Source organism: Ixodes scapularis, unplaced genomic scaffold, assembly GCF_016920785.2.
Source record: "Ixodes scapularis isolate PalLabHiFi unplaced genomic scaffold, ASM1692078v2 PGA_scaffold9__187_contigs__length_104089568, whole genome shotgun sequence".
Taxonomy (NCBI): domain Eukaryota; kingdom Metazoa; phylum Arthropoda; class Arachnida; order Ixodida; family Ixodidae; genus Ixodes; species Ixodes scapularis.
In genome coordinates, this window is record NW_024609884.1 from 59062315 (window position 1) to 59082833 (window position 20519).

Here is a 20519-nt window from a genome sequence, read left to right on the forward strand (position 1 = left end):
GATGGCTAATGCCGACTTTCGTTTTGACCACCTCGTCTGTAGACGATTTACGATTGAACCGGGATTTTCGCCTTGGAGGATGTCATTGACGCCTATATGTAATATGTGCATGCGGGGAACCGTTCGTGCCCGTGTTCCTCATATGTGTCGATGAGTTGATGGATAACATCGACCGTAGCTTTTCTATTGAGTAAAATCTCAAGCCTCTTGGGATCACGGACCTCATCGTGTAACGTTGGCGCAATGCGTGCGACATTGCTATCTCCAGCGAAGATAACCTCTCGTGTGACTCCGTGTGGGGGCCGAACTTCGGCTCCAGATTTGCCTTTACTGTTGCGTTCTCCCGAGATCTTCACGCTTGTGTGTTGGTCTTGAATGGTAGCATCTACTGCCCGGTTGGTCGCGGTTATGCCTCAATTGGGGGCTTGTGTGATGTTTAAGCTACCACAGGTTAGATGTTTCGGACACTGCGTCGTTTGCTGGGCATACCTGCTCTGCGACACCTCTTCCATCTCCTGTGTGCTATTTTTTATGTTTTGACGCACGTTTGTGGGGTTCATTGTCCTTGCGTATCTCCAGTTGATGACTCCCCTCTATCTCTGAGGTTTCTGGTAACTTGGACGTAGTTTGGGAGCGATTCTTGGACCAGGTTGGAATGTAGACGAAAGTAGACGTTGTGTCTCGCCCATTCCCTGCGTCTTCAAGTGTACTCTCTTTGCGTGTCTTGATGGTACACCCCTCCTGGTTGTCTTGGGAGTTCTCTGGTGACGCCACACGCAGGTCGTTTAGCTGAACAGCCAAGATTCTGTTGAGCCTTGTTTCTAGCCCTTCACAGCGGGCAATCAAACCCACCAGTGCCTCTCGACCTTCCACCGTCTCTCGCCATTTCTTCTCGGATCTTTCGAACAGCAGTGCCATTTGACCCATATTTTTCCTGTCTGTGTCCACTTGGTATAGTCGCTCAGTAAGCTGTCTCACTTTGATTTCAAGGTTTTCAATTCTCTCCTGTTGAGATCTCTGTTGCGTAAAGTCTAGTGAGGTTCGCAAAGTGCAGTTATAGTCGGCAGTCCTTATCTCATCTATGCTCACATGCTCTACCTCATTTTGCGGGGTGTCTGGTAATGTCAAGCAGCAATCAATTACTTCCTGGTTGCTCTCATCTCCAACTAGCTCAATGAAAGTCGCACTGTGTGTGGTTGATGTTCCCAGGTGCCTTGGCCCTCTGACCAGCGACTGGGCAGGTTGTGGCTGGCCAACCTTTTCCTGTGATCTGGCGTTCTGGCGTAGCCTGGGTCAGTGCATCAGACGACAATCGTGTGGGTAGGTAATGTTGATCTTGGTACTCCTGGACAACATACGTGGTCCCTGCCCTTGAGAACTCCTCAGCGCAGTCAACGTATTCTTCCGTATCAGAAGTAATCGCTTTCAGGGAAATTATGTTGGCTTCGGAATACACTTCTTCTTCATTCTCCGCCACGATGGTATCCAGTCGCTCTTCAGAATGAATACCCTGCTGGGTATTCAAAGTCGAACCGACTGATCTCGATGACATTTGCTGGATCATGCTTCCCGCCAACGTTACTGGAGCAAGCTCAGATTCACAGCTCCGCCTGCGATGTGGGCTCAGTGGCGGTCACGAGAACTATACTCTGTTTCACGTTATGTTGTACCGCAGCGAAGGTTACAAGCGCGAGCTCCCTGCTCTGAGACACATCTCGGTGGCACAAGCTCTCGTGCATTAGGGGCAGCTGCCAACGCTATGAGCTCGCGCTTCTAGCCTTTGCTGCGGTAAAGCATAAGGTGAAACAGAGTATAGCAGCGCTGCAGTCGAGCCTTGTTTCCGGACTGTCTAGCCCGCCAAGCTTGAATAGAGTTGGGCATGTTGATTCATACTAACACTTCACAGCACAAGGAAATAGATGCACACAAAAATAAATTTCAAACACTCAAAGAAAGAAAACTCACAATGCGCTGACTCTGATCTCTGTAGTGTATTACACTTCATCTTCATCAGCTTTTCTTTTTGCTGTTATACGCATGGAAGTAAAAAAAAAAAAAAAAAGAAAACTCAACGCAGTGGTAGCAGACGACGCGCGAGACAGGGAAGCAAGATCCGACTGCAGCGCCGCCATACTCCGTTTCACCTTATGTTGTACTGCAGCAAAGGCTAGAAGCGCGAGCATAGAAAGATTTGACGTTTAATACTGCGACGAAAAGTTGCGTATTTTAGGCGACCTACCAGACGGATAACCTATAGATTCAGGTAAAATATATGAGACTGTGGTTAAAAGAAAAAAAAAAATGTTGAGTCATATATGTTGATCTAGGAGTCTTTTACTGTTTCATTGAAATTAAATTTTGTACATACTGCTGGCCCGTGGGGCCGTGGCAGGGAGGAACAAACACACACACAAAAAAAAAATATGATTCATACCTCCAACAGAGCTATGAACAATAAAGTGGTTACAAGATTAAATACAAAACGCGCCGAGAGCGCAAAATAGAAAACAAGAGCACTAAATGCACGTAAAAAGTGATAATAAATTTAACAATGACAATATACTGACAAAAATTATCACCAATGACTAATAACTGAGGGCACGTGCCGTGTACAAAAACACTATATACAAAAAAAAAAGTACAATATTTAAAGTATCACGTAATATATACATATTTAACCCCAAAAAGAGAAAAAGACAAAATAACACCAAGGCGATATGCTCACTCTTTAAACAGAGTAAACAAGTCTAACGGCGTCTTCGAACACTGAAACATCGTTGTGATTTACAATATGTTCGGGAAGAATACTTGAAAACATCGATTCTGGGCAGATACGACTGCAATAAGGCAATTTCATCGTCCTACGAATGATAAAATTTCACTGTTGAAATAGTGCCCGTCGCCAAAAAAACGCGGAAAATACAGGCTCAATTTTTCAGTAACCGTTATTAGGGAGTTTTAGAATAACGTACGCAATTTTAGCGCACGCTAGCGCTAAATTTAGCGCTTGCATTAGCGCCCGTGACGCCAGTGTTTTAGAATAGCGTTTCTCCGTCGCGACGCAAAAGCCCAAGCCACTGTGGCCCAAGCATCTCGCGCTTGCGACGCCACCAAGATAGAGTCACAATTTTTATTTCGCACACGAAATGCTGTAACCTTAGAGAGAAACAAGTTTTTTTTTTTTGGTCCAGAGTACGATTTTTAGATTTGTTTAAACACGAGAATGCGACGCGAGCGGTTGACCGGTCGTGCCCGCTTGCGTCGCCTCGGCAAGAGAGGTCTCGTGTACTGGCCTTCGCACATCGTACCTTCGCCGAGAAATGTTCGCGCGTCGCAAGCATCAAGTTGCCGGTGATCGTTGCCAAACCGAGTACAATTACGTTTCGTATTGAAAATCGCAGTTGCGAGGATGCCGCCGACGTCGCACTCAGACCACGACGCTGCCTCAGCAGCCGCCGACATAATCCTGGAAGCCGCCATTTTTTTCAACTGTGCTCGTCTTGGCTTTAGCCAACTTCCCACCACGAATCCTCCCTGGAGAAGCGCAGACTCTTTGCGTACGCACGCTATTTCCCAGAAATAGCGCGCGCTAAAATTGCGCACGCAAAGCGCAAAACCTGGTTTGCGTTCGGAGCATGCGCAGTGGCGACGACGCTATTCTTTGCGTACGCAAAGCTTTAGCGTGCGCTATTCTAAAACTCCCTACTCCCTTTGCACCCCGGAACTGAACCGGAGCCGAACCGAAAGCCCTGAACCCGAACCGAACCGATAAAAATTTCGCAACCCAGGGATCCTGGTGGGGACCCAGGATCTCTGGGTTGCAGCGCGAGCTTTCACTCCACGTGCTCCGAGCTGGTGTGCGCTAGCCCACTCGGCCACCGATCCCCCGTTGTATGGACAGCATATGACGCTTAACACACCAGTCGGCTCTAGGAGACGCAAAGCGAACGCGACGCCGGTCGAACGCAACGAATGGCTGAAGAAACCAGCTAGAAGCGCTGAAACCAAACAGCCAGTGGCCTCTGGTCGACGAGAGCACTACCAGACAGACGCAAGGCAACGCACGACACGGTAAAAGGAAAGTGAACCGCGTGTGCTAAAAACGCAAAGATGTTCGTGGTGGTAGGCAATTCATACGCAACAGAACGCGACGAGCACAGGCGGCATGGCGACAACACACACCAGCGCGGACACCGCCGGGCACCCCAAACCTCACCATCACACACAGGCTACGACCGACCAGCAACCAACGTCTCAAAAAATGCAGTCGGCGCCTCGGCCGCCTCGGCCCTCGGCGCGGCGGCATCAAAACGAAACGTGTTTACGTCAAAATAACAGCAAATATAATTTTAAACCGTGACGTCATTGGCTCTATCGAGTTCAGCCGTTAGGGGAAACACTTCATTGCAGTAGTATATAATTTTTATTCCTAGATGTCCCTTTTTTTTTCATTCACGCTTTACGTCTTGTTTTTGTTTTAATAAATTTCACCTTTTCGTGCATATATTTAACTATAGCCATAAGACAACACCGGACAGGATCCTAGCCAAATGCCTAGCCCTTTTCCACCAATGAAAAGCGTCGTTTTTCGCGCGATTTCGTTGGGAAGGTGCTGCTGCTGCTGGGTGCCGGTGTCTTCGTGTTCGTACCATTCGTGTTACAGGCTGAAATCGTTGTACGAGTAGCCTCCAATCAGCCGTCTCAAAGTCTTTAAAAGCGTTGGGTGGCCTCAGCGCGCCAACCGAATGTGTCAGGTCGGTTGAATACGTCGTTAACGGTGCTGTCCTCTTTTAGAGTGGTTACGACCGGTAATCGTGGCGCAAAATGTCAATGAATGGTCTTTTAGACTTCGGGGACATGCCGGATGGCGACGGCGATTGCCCAACCAAACTTAGCAATCCAGATGACGAGGTGCACGTAAATGGGACAGCTTCGTCCGACGGGATGGGACGAAGTCGCTTTGGTCGGCTGCGCAAGCCTAATCAAGTGAGTGACATGGAGTTTACACCTCTGGTTCGGGTTCGTCCGCCCCACTCCTTGAACAAGGTCCGGAAAACAAAGACCAAGCCACTCGCAGCTGCGCCCTGTTATCTGGTGGGCGACTTGCTCTGGTCCAAGGTAGGCGGTCACCCGTTTTGGCCGTGTATGGTCTCCTTCGACCCCTTGTCCGGTATCTACACGAAGACAGTGCGCCAGCAGCACCGCCTGTATCACGTCCAGTACTTCGGAGACGACGCGCAGCACGGGTGGACCCAACCCGGTCGGATCATGCCCTACGAGGGCCTGGCCAAGTTCGTGGCCATGGGCAACCTCGAGCGCGCTCCGTACAACGTTCCCGATCGGAAGCGGGACGCTTGGCGCGTTGCCGTCCAAGAGGCTACGGACGCCCTGGAGTTGACACGCTCTGAGCGCAAACACAAGCTCACGTTCGAGTACTACGACTCGCGGAGCAAGGGCGCCAAGAGCAAGACTTCCGAGGTGGGACCATTGCAGGAGAACAGTGCCGTTGAGAAGCCCCCCACCAAGGAAGAGGTATGCACGGTCTGCGAGAAGATGGGAGCGACGCTCTTTTGCACGGGGCCTTGCAAGCTCGCCTTCCACGCCGATTGCCTGGGCGTCTCGCACGTGCCTCGCGCCTTCGTCTGCGACGAGTGCACCACGGGTGAGTTGCGTCACTCCGTCCGGATCCCTCGGGGCTGGCATGAGTTGTTCAGTCACAAGCCTCGTTTCGAAGCTGGCTTGTAAAAAGACGGGAGGGCGCACCCCTACCTCTCACAATCTTTCACTCAACTCCCCAAACCAGAGGTGACATTCCAACCCTCGGCTCCGAAACTCTTCCTATGTCTGCCCTTTCCTTACCGTACTTAGCATCAAGCTATGGTGGCATAATCAAGTGCTTTGGCTGCTTGGGACCTTTATGAGGTTTTCCGAGGTTGAAGAGAAGCTCGCTTGGTTTATAAAGCTCTAGCATGACAGTCGGAACTGGCTTGAGACAGTGGAAGACGAGGGGTGTTGTTTTTCCTCCTCCTTTAAAGGCTCACGACCAGACTCAAGATTCTGCAAAACAGAAAATCCTCCTCATCATGGGGTAGGAGGCAACAGGCAACGGTGGACAGGGTAGAAGGGGTGAGAGGAGGAAGCAAGGGAAAAGTGAAAGCGCAAACTGGTTGTCGGTCTTTAATGGAAAGGCTTCAGTTGTCGTATTGACTCCTGCCTCCTAATCTAGCAAGATGGCAACATCACATGCGTTTAGTAGCTACAACGGGAGTTTTGAGGACGAGGACGTATAGGGCTAAATTTCAGGATTCTCGGAGACGAGTGGACACAAAAAAAAAGGGGGAGGGGGGGGCGACAAACACAACTGGAGACGGGGCTTTGTTTGTCCTTGATTTTGGTGTCCCCTTGTCTCCAGGGTTTAAGTATGGACAATTTGTTGGCAATCGCTTGATCAATAGCCACATCACATGCCACTATGTGAGGTGGCAGTTAGCCACTTGTAACTTCGTCTCACCTTAATGTGGACTTGTGAAGGCTCCAAGCGTGAGCAGGTAGCCTTGGCTGCTGCTCCCGCAGCACAGCCATTCGTGCAGCTGAGGTGTAATAAAAAAATCAAGAAGCTCGGCCTTACAGGTTTTGCTGTAGTATGTATGAAATCCTGACAAACAAAAAGAAAAGAAATTTGGCAGTCATTTATTCTGTTAGAATTTGCTAGAATTTGCTCCCAGGTGCTCAAAGAAAAATACCCAAACTCACTTATTTGGGGTGAGAAGGAATGGAGAGGAGGATGCTGGGGAAAGGGTTTCTGCCAGGCAGAAAGCGTTGCTTGTGAATCGGCACCTTAGGTGAGACTGAGTGTTGGCAGCAAGGTGTTTCGGTGGTGTCACTCCCATGCGACATTGTGAATCTACTTCGAGCAGACAATGCGCTAAGCATTTGCAAAAGGTCTGTTCAATTTGGTCAGAAAGTTTTGAACTGTACATGTTTTCTCCCCAAGAACCAAAGTAAAAAAAGTCTGTTTACTCGCGGAGCATTACTGATTTCAGCCTTTATGTGGAGAACTAAAATATACATAGGTGCATTTTAGACTAGATATGTTACCTTATCAAGAAACATACATTTCAGACGCCAAAAGCAATGTGCAAATCTTCCTTCTTTTTTTTTTTTAGAAGAAAACAAGTGTACCGGGTGTCCCGAATAGCAACCAGGCTCTTTAAATCGGCCGCAAAATTCAGTTTCTTAATCTATCGCACTATGATTTTGTGGAGCGTTGCCCTCGGATGGTGCATCTTTTTTTTTTGGTAAAATTTGCAAAGAACAAACTTACCTGAGGAAAAAGTAAAGAAAGAAAAAGGCTTAGCTCCTATGGAAATGCTGTGAAGCCACTGGTCTTCGAACAATACGGCACCGTTTCGCACGAAAGACAAGAGATGGCGCAAGGGGTCATGACGCCAACTGCCGCCAACGAACGAGCATACGGCGCTGAGAGCCGGTGTCATTTGCCGGATTCATTTGACACACATGTTATGTAATGACTGAAGCAGGTGGATTGTTTTTGCTTTGTAGTTTTCAGAATGAGTTAGGTATCAGATCTTAATGAAGGGTTCGTTTTCCCGATTAGTTCCAGGTTAAAAGGGCATGCAACCTTTCAGCAAGCTTTGGGGCTTTTTCATCTGCCGCCTCTGCAGAATCAAGGAGACGCGGAGGCTTAAGTATTTTAAGTGAGCGGATTTGTACATGGCCGATGTCATGGTAAATTTACAGACTTATTGCAATAAGCATTCTGCATTGAAAAGGATCTATAAATCATAAATTGAATCTCTTGGCAGGGCTGTACCTCCTGTGTGCCCCCAAACACATGGCACATTGACACTTTTTCTTCTTGCATTATAGTCTGTTGCAGAAAATCTTGGAAGTTCAGGCAGGCCACCATTTTTATAGGGGGGTTTTACATAGTTGTCATATGTCCTTATGTCACGGATTACAAGTGAGAGCTAGCTCAAAACCAGGGTTGATATTTGTTTAATGCAGCCTAGTTAGAAAAGTGGCTAAGTTGTGTGATACTCATGCACGCTTCGAGTCATATTTGACACGTGTCTAATCGTTTCGGCCACACTTGAGTTGATGGCTCAGTTCTTTTGCAATCTTGCCCAAAACAGTGCTTTGAAACAAACTCTGATATGCACTGTGTTCTATTATAAACATCAAGGATCATATATCATTATTTAAAAATTATTTAGAAATTTAATTAAGGGTTGGCAACCGGTGGCTTGCTCTAGCTGGGAGCGGGCCACGGGACAATATTACGCGGCGCTACCAAATAAAAGCCCCCCCCCCCCCCCCCCCAACCAGAGACACAAATATGATTCCTTTCCAGAACTTAAAACATAATTAATAAAGCTTTTTTTTTTTTTTGCAAATTGGGGTAAGTTAGTTGCATCAATGGAGCCATGAAATTAATTTTTAGCTGGGATAAATTAATTTAGATTGGGATTTTATTAATTGCATATCATTCAGTGGGCCAAAAGAAGGGAGGTAGAAAGTCAAAGGCCTGATTTTTGGTATGAAAATTTTAAAACATTGTGAACTGTTTTGCACCTCCCTCAAAAGTTCTCCGCCTTTTCGCTGTGATACATCCACGGTACCCAGAGCGTATCACCGGGCCCCGGCACTGCGTCACTATGCTATCTCGCTATAATTCGTTCACCCCTAAGCCAACTGTGTGGTGGGAGCTACGCGCTTGCCAGACCAATCAGCTGCCTCCCGTTCAACACTCGACCCCATTCTCTACGCATGGGTATGCGCGAAGGAGCGTGATCAAGTGGCAAAAGATAGAAGTGTGGCTGGCCCAACGAGCATGTAGCTTCCACAGCACTGTCAGCTTGAAGAGTTAAGAAAGGATAGTTGCACGCAGTACTGAAAAAGCCATGGGCGGGAGGGTGGAAAGCAACTTTTATCCAAATTTTGAGTGATAGACTAAACTTTTAGGGGGACACTGACAACTTGCGGGTACACAAAGGAAGGTCCAAGCAAGCAGGGAGTTTCTCCTTTCCCTTTTCTTGAACTGTTAGCGGTATACTCTTGCCCCTGTACCTTTGGTAGCGCAGCACGATTTGCGAGTTGAGGAGGAAAGCTAAGAAGGAAGAAGTTGAAAAATCATTTCATGACCCCTTTAACTTTGAAACGGCACACCTGGGGGATAGTTTATTTCACGTTCATTGTATTATTCGTTAGCAATGGTTGTGCACCCATTTGATGCATTTGGAATTAATAATTAAGGTCATCGTAGCTAGCATAAAGTTTGTTTTGAATCACGGCTTGCACCAAAGTGAATTTGAACGGTTTTTGTTGCACATAGAGGCTCACTATGGGGATTTCCAATAGCATGCGGCGGTTCGATAAATAAGGAACGTAGTCATTTTGCGGCTTTTTTAGCTGGGTGAAGAGAGTGCATTTTTTGGGTGTGGAAGGAAGTCCTTACAGGATCTTCTCAATTCTGATTGGGTGTGCAACCTGGCCTTACTTGATGATATTTCACATCACTTTAATAAACTGAGCGTAAGACTACAAAGAAAAGAAAAACTTGTGGCGGAAATGCTTTCAGACGCGCAAGTTTTCGAGCTGAAGCTCTAGCTCATTCAGCACTAGGAATTTTCATTAATAAGAAATCTCTTTAATTTTCCTTTTTAGGGAACATATATAGAAGAAATGAGGATACTGTTCCACAAAGGGAGTCTCTGCAATATAGTATGCAATCTGAACTGGGAGTTCGAGGTCTGGTGAATTGAATTATATCCACATTTTCTTATGGCATCCACATTTCGAAGAATTTATTTAAGGTAGACTACGGCCATGTTCAAGATATTTATCAGAAGGATCTTACTGATCGCTAAACAGATAACAAGTTGAAGTGTGCATTTGCAGTTAACGACTTTGTTAAGTTTTGTGGCAACTTCCCTGAATCAAAGGTTTTAAATCTATGAAAGGTTGCAGCATCTTATCGCAGTGTTTGCTGCAGCATGTATATCTGCATGCATACTTTTTGAAGTGAAAGACCGTAAAGTCAAACATGCATTTGCAAATGACAGATGAGTATATCTAACAAAGTGCCCTTGACCTGAATATTCACATCTTGGCCGTAATATTAAATACCAAAAATTTTAATGAGGCTTGAGCAACCAGATTATGTGTGCCAAAATTAAGTAAACATATTTTTTGAACATAAAGCTTGTGACAGTTGTTTTATTTTTTAGTTCCATGGGCTAGTAGACCGCCCTTCTTCGCTTTTCTATCCGGCCCACTCCGCCTCCACATTGCGGCGATTCGGCCCGCTGTAGAAAAGGGTTGCCGACCCCTGAACTAATTGATAAACTCCTAATTTTTATGATTTATTTAGGAGTGATGTAGCAATAAAATAATTGAACAGTATTATGCTAATTTAAGCCATGATTTACGACACTTCTCAATTGCTGTTTAACTTCCGGGCAGTTGGATTAAACACAGACAATTGAATTCTAGTTGCCTAATTTGCTTTCAGAGGTTTTGCTCAAAGTGAATATGCTAATTTGCACTAATGGCTCTTTGCCGAGTTTCTTGCAGGATATTTTAGTAGGTTATTTGTAATATTTAGTCTAATTTCTTTGCCTATTTGTTTCTAATATATTAGTAATAGTTCTCACTTGACACATAGGACATCAAACAAAAACTTTAACTTTCAATGTACTAGCATTAATTTTACTGGCATATAACTGAAATGCAGTATATAGGTAGGTTGTGAAGAATTGCCTTTTTTCACAGATCGAGGTTGAAAGAATTACCGGTGTTCTATTGAAAATAGAGAAACACTAACTTTTGCAGAAAATGTAAATAAATACATTGCGTTTCTTTAAAGGAAAATGCTAATGAAGTTAGATATATGTGCGACATATGCCGGAGCCTAATTTCTCCTGATATTGCTTTGGAGAGTTTTTGCTTCTCATCTTAAAGGTGATGAGAAGTAATAAAAGCTTCTGGTATATTTGTGATGTTGATTTGGCTGAGAAAAAGTTTGTGGTTTGAATTTGTTCACTTCCCTGCAGAACATGAAACAGCCCAATTCGGCGAAAATAAGAAGGACCCCAGCAAATGGCAATTAGACCAACACAGTCCGATGTGCGCAGGCGCAGTGAGCAGGACCTTTCCCTCGCCCACTGTCCCTGCGCACATCACATTTTTCAAATCTACTTGTATTCTGAGCTTGGTCATTACCTGGGAACATTCTGTTGTTCAACGTGATTGACTGTCTCTGTGTTCTGCAGAGAAAGGATTCAATCCTTTTTTTAGAGTGTAGGCTTTACAGAAATTTAACATCACCTTTTTGGGTACTAAAATATATGTAGAAATTTAATACCAAGAACGATTGAAATTTGTTTTAGCTAAAATCAATGCAAAAATATAAGGAGTTACAAAATGAAGGGGCCTCCCTTCATTTTCTTTAACTGGGCCCTTGTAACAGTTAATCCAACTGTTAACAGTTGTACTGGAGAACCGTTTGTTTACTGGTTTGCAGAATGCAAAAAAAAAAAAAAAAGAATCAATTTGAAAGTAACAATTGAGACTGGCACTCACAGGGCACAATAGGACCAACAGGGTACACAAAGTAGCTTTCATTGAGCTGTTTAGTCACATGAGAGGTTCTTGAGCCCGGGTGGCCTCTTTTCAACTTCAGCCATTCCTTCCCCAGTTTCCTGTCGTTCAGATAATCATAAAAATTACACCCTGTTGTTGGGTGTTGTATTTGGGAAAGCACTATTATCGGGTGCTTTAGTGAGCTGACGAGCCAAGCAGTCTGCGCCACCTGCACGCTCTCTTTTACCTGCTATGTCAGAAATGATGATGATAGAAAAGCAGCTCCTGTAGTTTGCGCACACACACATATCTGACCTATTTTCTGTATGGCCCTTGGCACTGTCTTTGTTTTCATAAGGCAAATAGCGAAGTTTGAAAAAACGTTGCTTTACCATAGTTTTTTTTTTTTTTTCAAGGAATTTTTGTTGACAGGTCTCCAGCCTCTACCTTAAGATTGTGGTTTTACACTACTTTTTAGTCCTTGCAATTGTGGTTATGTTAAATAAGATTGCCAGAACAGCTCTGCTGACTGGCTAAAAATCAAAATTTCTATCCAAAATGAGCCGACCTCTGCTTTTGCAAGAATTAGATTACATAACAACAGTCCACACACATTTTTAACCATATTTGTCTGTCTTTATTCAGCAGTTCTATTTCAACTAGTATGTGGACTCACGTTTCTTTTACATTGCTGTATTTTAATTTTGCAGCAGCCACACCAAAAATAGCAGTACCATACATTTTTCACCACTAGTATACAACTGCAGTGAATAGGAGCCTAGAAAAAAAGCTCTGGAGTTGCAACTTTACAGGGATCTGACCCCCCACTCTGAATTTAATGAACAAGGAACACTTAAGCAAGGTGAACACAACATATGAAACAAAGCAGATAAAACCGAAGGAAAATGTAGCTTGCTATGCTCAAAAACAAAACAAAAACTAGGCATGCACAGGTCAGGTGAACATTGTGAATATTGGGTTCCCTGTCACTCATGTAACATGTATACCTTGTGGAGTGTTTCCGTAAACTCGACCTTGTCGTTTTAGTGATTTGATATAGAGCGTGTAGTTGAGCCACAGGGCTGTCCGAATTCTTTCTTGACGGTGTCTACCCATCCTTTATCCATTTAGATGAGATAGTGTGTTTGACAATACTTGTTCCCTTTTCCAGATTACATCCTGCATCATAAAAGGGTAAGAGAAGCCTTGTGCAAAAGGCAGAGTGGAGCAGACTCAGTTCATTGAAGTGGAAATAGTGGATGATTATACCATTGCAGTTGTCTGAGCCTTGTAGCTTTTCATGTTCACATGAAAGGCAGTTTCGTAAAGCATTTTGATCAGACCAGATTTAACTCTTTCCTGTCGACGGGAAGAGTAGCGATTTTCAAAGGATCTGTGCAAACACTTTTATTTTCCTAACTAATTTGGGTATGCAGCAGTGTGACACATCAAATTGTGGCGAATTAGTTGTTTTTTCGAAAGTACCAGGTTAGTATAATGTGGGAAAAAGTTTTAAAATTTTATTGTCTTAAAATGCAATGTATGTGCAGAAGGCGTATAAACGTTTACACTTCTACAACTATCCGAATGAAACGACAAATAAAAAATAATACAGAATATACAAAATGTGCCCCACACTCGCGGCTATTACTTATAAAAATTGGTCTACTCTAACTGACGTCTATTTTTAGTTTCATCTGAGAGTTGGCCTCTGTAGTAACACGTGCGCTTTTCAACGAAGGAATGCTTCTATTGATTAAACACAGAGAGTACACCTCACATCCCCAGCAGAATGCTTTCTTTCTGTTCTGCCTTCGTTTTGTCATAGCCTTGATTGCATTGCCTTCATATTTACCATTTTTGTCCGCCTTGTTGGGAACAAAAGTGCACGCCGGCTCAGGACGGCTTTTTAAATTATAGTGATGCTTACTGACAACCATCTGTTAGGCAACGTCTATGACATCATTTAAAGTGTCCCCAGAGCTTTTGAGGTCCAAAAAATATGCCACAATACTGTTGAATTATGTAAACAAGGCTAGGATGACGCCAGATTGCGACCCCCTGGCGTCATCCTAGCAAGGCAATTTTCACATACGACATGATGCTTTTCTGGTCCGAAGTGTATCCTCTAGGAGCCTGAACCTAATCCCTCCATATATATATTAAAAAAAAAAAAAATCTAAATGCTATGAAGCTTCTGGTGGGATAGAGCAGGAAGGAGTAGGAACAGCTTTTGTTCTTCATTGAGCCACACCCTTTTTTTGGGTATTTGAGGCTTCAGTAAACAGTGCAGGACAAAAAGCAGCAACCCAATTTTTGTGTACTTCAGCTTTGGTGCCCCCCACTCTGCAAGGATATATGTGTCATTCAGTGAGGTCGGGAGACTTTACAGAGGCTGTTTCCATTTGTGGTGCTAGTGAAGTGGCATTTTTCTTAGATATAGGGCTGAAACTTGATGGGGTGGAGTTTTGGGGAATTGGAGGGAATGCCTACCTTTTTGGCCGGAGCTACCGTTCAATGATGCCACGAATGTATGGTTGAAGCATGTAATGTCCTGTCCATGGTGCAGGTGAGCACCTATGCCTCGTGTGCAAAGACCTGGGAGAGACGGAGAAGTGTTCGTTGGAGAGCTGCGGCTGCTTCTACCACAAGAAGTGCCTGGCAAAGCTGCCCCTGCCGCTCAAGCAGGACCCCTTCGTCTGCCCAAGGCACTTTTGCCTCGGCTGCTTCCAGGAGAAGCCTACCACTCTCAATGCCAAAGGTGGATTGCTCTCGTTCCATTGCCTCCTTCCATGCTGTCGCTGGCTCACACTTAACACTTCAGAAAAACATTCCTTTTTTGTTTCTTAATGTGTCCCATTGCACTGCGTCTGCTACCTTTTCTTATGATTTTAGTAGAAAATTTAAAACCAGTGACCCCAAAATAACATGTTTATGGCTTCAGGTTATATATCAGGGTGACTAGCGACCGGGAGAACCAGGATTGTCAGGGAAATTTTAATTACCAGAAAAAATTGTGGAAATGTTCAAGGAAATTGTCAAAAAGCGAGACCAGTCAGGAAATATGAGCCGGAAATGCCATTGAGTGCCTTGAGCAAAGACTTGAAGACTTTGGGGCAGAAAAAAGGGCAATAAATTCTGCTTAGAGTGGAGCGCGGGCTCTGATCACCCGATGTAGAGTGTGCTACCCGATGCAAGGGGACAGCCGACAAATCCAGTCCAAGCCTTGGATTGGATTTGATTGAGGGCACGACACTCGGCTTGATCTAGTGCCGCTAAATAAGCTAAGCTTCAGAGTAACGACACTTCGCCATATTGTGTCTTAAAATCCTGGTTGCCAGTTATCTGAACCTTTATCTGAAATCAGAGGAAATGCTTTTCCACCCTCCACAAATGTTTAAACAGTTCGCGACAGAGCAAAGCAATATTGACCTTCCTAACTCCAAATTTGATGCTGAGGAAGTCGCATTTTTTAATCATGATGATCGGCAGTTGCGTCTGCTCTGGACAAGCACCAAAATGGCAGTGCCCACAACAATGTCGGGGAACGGAGTATCGATACTCTAAGCGCAGCTCATTTAGTGGCTCTAGCTTGATCCAGTTAGAGCTTCTAGATTTAGTAGCAAATGGGAAAGCCGCAGACCCCAACCCAATCCAAGCATTAAGCCGAAAGTATCCGAAAGTGTGCACCTGGTGGCCATGCGCCATTCTGCCATTTGGTTCTTGACGTGTGTGGTTGAGCGTTGTGTTTTCATTGTGTTTCTGGAAGTGGCCTCTTCATTGAAGATGTCGGCGGCAAGAAAGTGCTTGTTTAATCCGGACTGCACGAACCCGAATATTTCAGTATATGTAAGTTGGATTATGGCCCTAGCAAAATTATGCTCACGGTGCTCAATGCTTAATGCCTTGTGTGGTAGTGGTCTTATGTATTTAACTGCCTCTACAGTTTCACCTGAAATTGTCAGGGGAAACCTGGAAAAGTCGGAATTTCAAAATAATAATTTGCTAGATACCTTGTATATGCACATGCTCTGGAACACTGAGTACTCATTTGTTGTCATAAAGCAGCTGCTGATGAGTCCCAGTGTTGATTTGTCCTGCTACGAGAGCAGAGTGGAAATATATTGCATGAAGTATGTGTGGACAACACATTGACAAATAGGAACCAGCTAATGCACCTGGAGGTTAGCTGATGGAAGATATTGCTTAGAACTTACAGGGCTCATGAAACGATTTTTAAACTTTTTCCTTCTTAGCTTTCCTCCTCAACCCACAAATTGCGCACTGTACCAAACAGTTGAAGAAGACGGGAAGGAGGGAGCCCCCTCTTGCTCAGACCCTCGTTTGTGTACCCGGACACCACCATTCTCCTCCTAGAAGATTAGCCCGTCGCTCAAAACTGGAACAAAGGTTGCTTTCCCCACCCCGTTCACCCCTAAGCTGACAGTGCTGTAGAGGCTACATGCTCGTTGGGTCAGCCACACTTTTGCCATGTGATCATGCTCCCTCACGCATACCCCCCGCGCAGAGAATGAGGTCAGGTAATAAAAGGGAGGCGGCTGATTGGTCCAGCAAGTGCATAGCTTCCACCTTACTGTCAGCTTAGGGGTGAAGGGAAGAAGTAAGGTCCGGTGTCGTGTGACGTGCGTTTGGACTCGGTGACATGCTTTGGGTATCGCGGATGTATCACAGTGAAAAGGCAGAGAGCTTAAGAAGGGAAGGAGGTACGAAAAAGTTTGCCGTGTTTTCAAATTTTCGTACCGAAAATCAGGCTTTTTGACATTCTACTTTCTTTCTTTTGGCCCACTAAACAATATGCTATTAGTAAAATGCCAATGTAAATTCATTTATCCGAGACAAACATTTGTTTCACGGGCCAAATTCTCCATTACACCATCTATTTTCTTCTTCGTTTCATGGGCCCTTTAAGTCGGGGCCAAATGGTTGGTACAAGCATTAACCCCTTAACCGTTTTGGATGAGCCTAGCTCGTCAGTGTGGAGCTGTCCCCAAACCGTTCAGGACGAGTGTAGCTTGTCTCTTTTCCCCGGTTCATGCGCTCAATCGTTTTGGTCGAACCCGGTTCGTTCATGGCTTAGTTTTTGGCTCTACCAACAACTGGCAGCACTGAATTTTTTTTTTAAATTTTGCTCCCGTTCTTTTTGTGATTCGAAATTTTATTTAGAAGGCAACAAATGTAATTTTTTAAGAAAACAATTAAGCAGTTGAGGGTCAGAAATTCTCCAAAACTAAAAACGGTTGAGGGGTTAATAAAATAATTTTGCGAGGGCTACACTCTTTTCCCAGCACATGTGAAGGAATAGTTGCATCCAATCAATTTGTTGAGAGAAATATGCCTTTGAGTTTGATGGGTTGCTTATATCTCTTATGCTTGTTCAGAATTGTGGAAAAATGGTAAAGTTAAGAGCAGCGTTTTGTGAAAGCCGTGCAGATATCTTGCGGGATCACTAAGCAGCACAACACATCCGTGACACCCTCAGGTAGTTCAGGGTTTCTTGGAGAGGGTCTGGAGTGATCTCCTGAACCCTATAAATCTAGCAGATTTTACTTGGCTACCATCCTTCCGTGGAGCCCAAGGAAATGAGGATTACCAAGCTCATGAAGGTTGGGGGCAGGAAATACCAAGTCGACATCTGTTGCTGGACAAAGTGGGGCTGGGAATGCAAAACAGCACTCTGTTGTCAGGACGCCTGCTGCGCTGCGTGCGGTGCCCTTCGGCCTTCCACGTGGGCTGCCTGGCGGCAGGCTCGTACCGCCTGGGGCCCACGGCCGTGGTGTGCCCACAGCATGGTGCCGAGCTTGGGCCCAGCATCAATGTCAACTGGTGCTTCGTCTGCTCGACGGGGGGGCCACCTCCTCTGCTGCGAGGGCTGTCCGGCTGCCTTCCACCAGAGCTGCCTGGGCCTCAAAGCAGCCCCCAAAGGGCCCTTCTTGTGCAGTGACTGCAGCGCGCTCAAGCACCCTAAGTATGGCCACATCATTTGGGTCAAGCTGGGCTGCTACCGCTGGTGGCCCGCCCAGGTGTGTAGCCCTGCAGAGGTGCCGGTCAATATCGCCGAGCTCAAGCACCGACCGGTCGGGGAGTTTGCGGTGCGCTTCTACGGCTCGCACGACTACTACTGGACCAACCGTGGGCACGTGTTCCTCTTTGAGGAGGGCGATCGCGGTAGTCTGACGTCGAGCAGCAAGAGCCTGTCGCGGTTATTTGAGACGGCCCTGGAGGAGGCGACGGCGGCGTGGGAGCAGCAGCGCCGGGCCAGGGACCAGTCAGCCAAGCCGGCGCCCTTCCGCATGATCCGGGTCAACCGGCCCGTGGGGCAGGTGGCGGTGCCGGCACTGGACCTGCGCACGGTGTCGGTTTGTGTCTGCACCGCCCAGGATCCATGCCAGGCAGACTGCCTCAACCGCCTGCTGCTGTACGAGTGCCGCCCGGACCTGTGCCCCGCCGGCGAACACTGCAAAAACCAGCACTTTTTGCGGCGCGAGTACGCCCAGGTGACGGTGATACGGGCCGAGGGAAGGGGCTGGGGCCTGCGCACCGACCAGGCCCTGACTGCGGGCGACTTCGTCATGGAGTACGTCGGGGAGATCATCAACGAGCAGGAGTGCGAGCGCCGCCTGTCTCGGCTTCATCTGGAGCACAGCAGCAACTTCTACTTCCTCACCCTGGACAGGGACCGCATCATTGACGCGGGACCACGGGGAAACCTGTCGCGCTTCATGAACCACTCCTGCGATCCAAACTGCGAGACCCAGAAGTGGACTGTCAACGGGGACACCCGTGTCGGCATCTTTGCCATCCGAGACATCGCACCAGGTGAGGGGGGGGGCCCTTCATCCTTCTCTCACTCTTGCTTTCGCTATGCCTTTGAAGAATATTCGAGAAAATGTGCATTCTTTGTGTGCGTTAGGAAAGTGGGATGGGCTTGGAATTCTGTGCTCTCCTATCCTTGCATATTGCAATACACATCATCAAAATGCAGATTGTTTCATATGGCTGATGTTAGTGTATGTGGTATGTGGTATGTTTGTTTTGAGGATGAAAATATTCTTAGAATAGAGAGCACTCTAAATATTAAATAAATTTTTGGGGATAATGTTATTGGCCACAGCAGACGGGGCACGGGAGTGGCGGGATAATTAGACAGTGAACCTTTACCGAGAAGAGGTGTATGCAAACTCACCATGGGCAACTTGTAAGCAATGCTAGCAAACATCTTGGCTATTTCTATGGGAATCATTGGGATTTTTTGTGCTATGACTGTGCAGCCGCCTCGGTGGCTCCGAGGCGAAAGCGCTGGCCTACGGATCCCCATGTGGCGGGTTCGAATCCCGGCCGAGGTGCCTGCAATCTGACGAAGGCTTATTGCGGAGGAGGCGCCGTGTAACCGAGCTTTCGGTTGCACGTCAAAAGATCCCCAGGTGGTCCAAATTAATCCTCAGACCTCCGCTGGGGCGTGCCAGATGCCCGTCGTTGGTTTGGCACGTAAAACCCCCAAATTTGACTTTTTTGTGCTATGACTGTGGCGTCGAGAGGGACTTCATACCTCACGAGCGACATTATACATTTTAGAGGTAACCGAATGGCAAGCAACAGAGGCCTACGCTTTTTGCACGTCTCGTGCAAAGAAATTTGCTGAATTTCAGTAACGGGGAGACGAGGGATTTTCAGGTCATGTGACCACTTCTGTAAGGAGAAAAGCAGGGCGAACTCGTAGAGCCTGCAGAACAGCGCACACACATATAGTAGGTCTTCTCAGAAAAGTGCTCAGGGACAACAGTCCCTCTTAGGGTGCATCAATGTCCTTCTGTTTAGGGTGATGCCACCCTTTGCAGTACCCGATGCCGACAGCACGCGCTCACGGGTAAAATACAAAGAAATTGACCAAAACAAAATGTTGCCATAGCACAGTCAGCGCCACAAACACGTGCAGGGACACACTCTTTCATGCACTTCTGAACAAAAAATAAAAATAAATGTGTGGGACAAAATGGCCAGATGTCTCCACCCTAAGCAGAGTGCACATGAAGGCACCCTAGTCCCTCTAGGTATCATTTCTCCCATTGGAGCTGGTCACATGACTGCCTCTAAAAGTCGGTTAGTGAACCCTTTGCTACGTGCCGTTTATATGTAGAAAAGGTTAATTAATGAAGTAAAATTCAATTACTTTTTAAAATAGTCATCTTAGCTGGCATGTCTTAATTTATAGCCTGTCATTAAAATAGGACGAGGTAGTTGTTAGGCCAAAGAAAACAATTCGGCTTTGTAGTATTTAGCGGTTTAGGCTCTCAAGGGCCTGCAATGCCAAAACTACAATTTTAAAGTTGAGCAAAAGCCTTACTTTAAAAAGACCTCAGTCTTTTCGCAAAAGCTCCCAATACCAATATTTTGTCCATCCATGCATTTCCCGCTAGATTTAATTGGTGTTTAGTTAACGTGATGTCAATTGATGTCGCGCGACCTGACGTCATGTGACCTATGCACCAATTAATTTTCCCCCTAGCAAGAAAATTGACGTAAGGTTACTTCACATCACATGACCTAGGCAGCAATTCACATCCCCTGCTAAATTTAGCGGGAAATTGGATGTTACACGACCCGACGTCACAAGACTTAACAGCTAGTTAGTTTCCCCCCTACATTTAGTACAAAAAAAATTAACGTCATGTGACCTGATGTCACGTGTCTTATACACCAATTTAGCTTCCCCTCTAAATTTGGCTGGAAAATCAGTGTCGCGTGACCTATAGACGTTTTTCGTATCCTTTTGTTATCACTTATGTGGCTTCCATATCTGATGTCCAGGACAAAAAAAAAACATCGCAATCTGGAATATGCAAAAAAATAAGGTGAGGCAAAACAAGAATGTGTGACAATCACACATTTTTCGTGAA

At 45.9% G+C, this 20519-nt stretch overlaps 1 protein-coding gene across 1 annotated transcript in view; it reads left to right on the forward strand.

The window, feature by feature from the left end:
- The first annotated feature begins 3890 nt into the window (after positions 1-3890).
- Positions 3891-20519, forward strand: part of LOC8051641 (histone-lysine N-methyltransferase NSD2) — a 31995-nt gene continuing 15366 nt past the window's right edge. Inside the window, 4 exon segments of the mRNA XM_002433599.5 lie at positions 3891-5662; positions 14174-14365; positions 17310-17467; positions 17469-18441. Of these exon segments, the coding sequence (XP_002433644.2) occupies positions 4825-5662; positions 14174-14365; positions 17310-17467; positions 17469-18441 (2161 nt within the window). The 5' untranslated portion in view covers positions 3891-4824.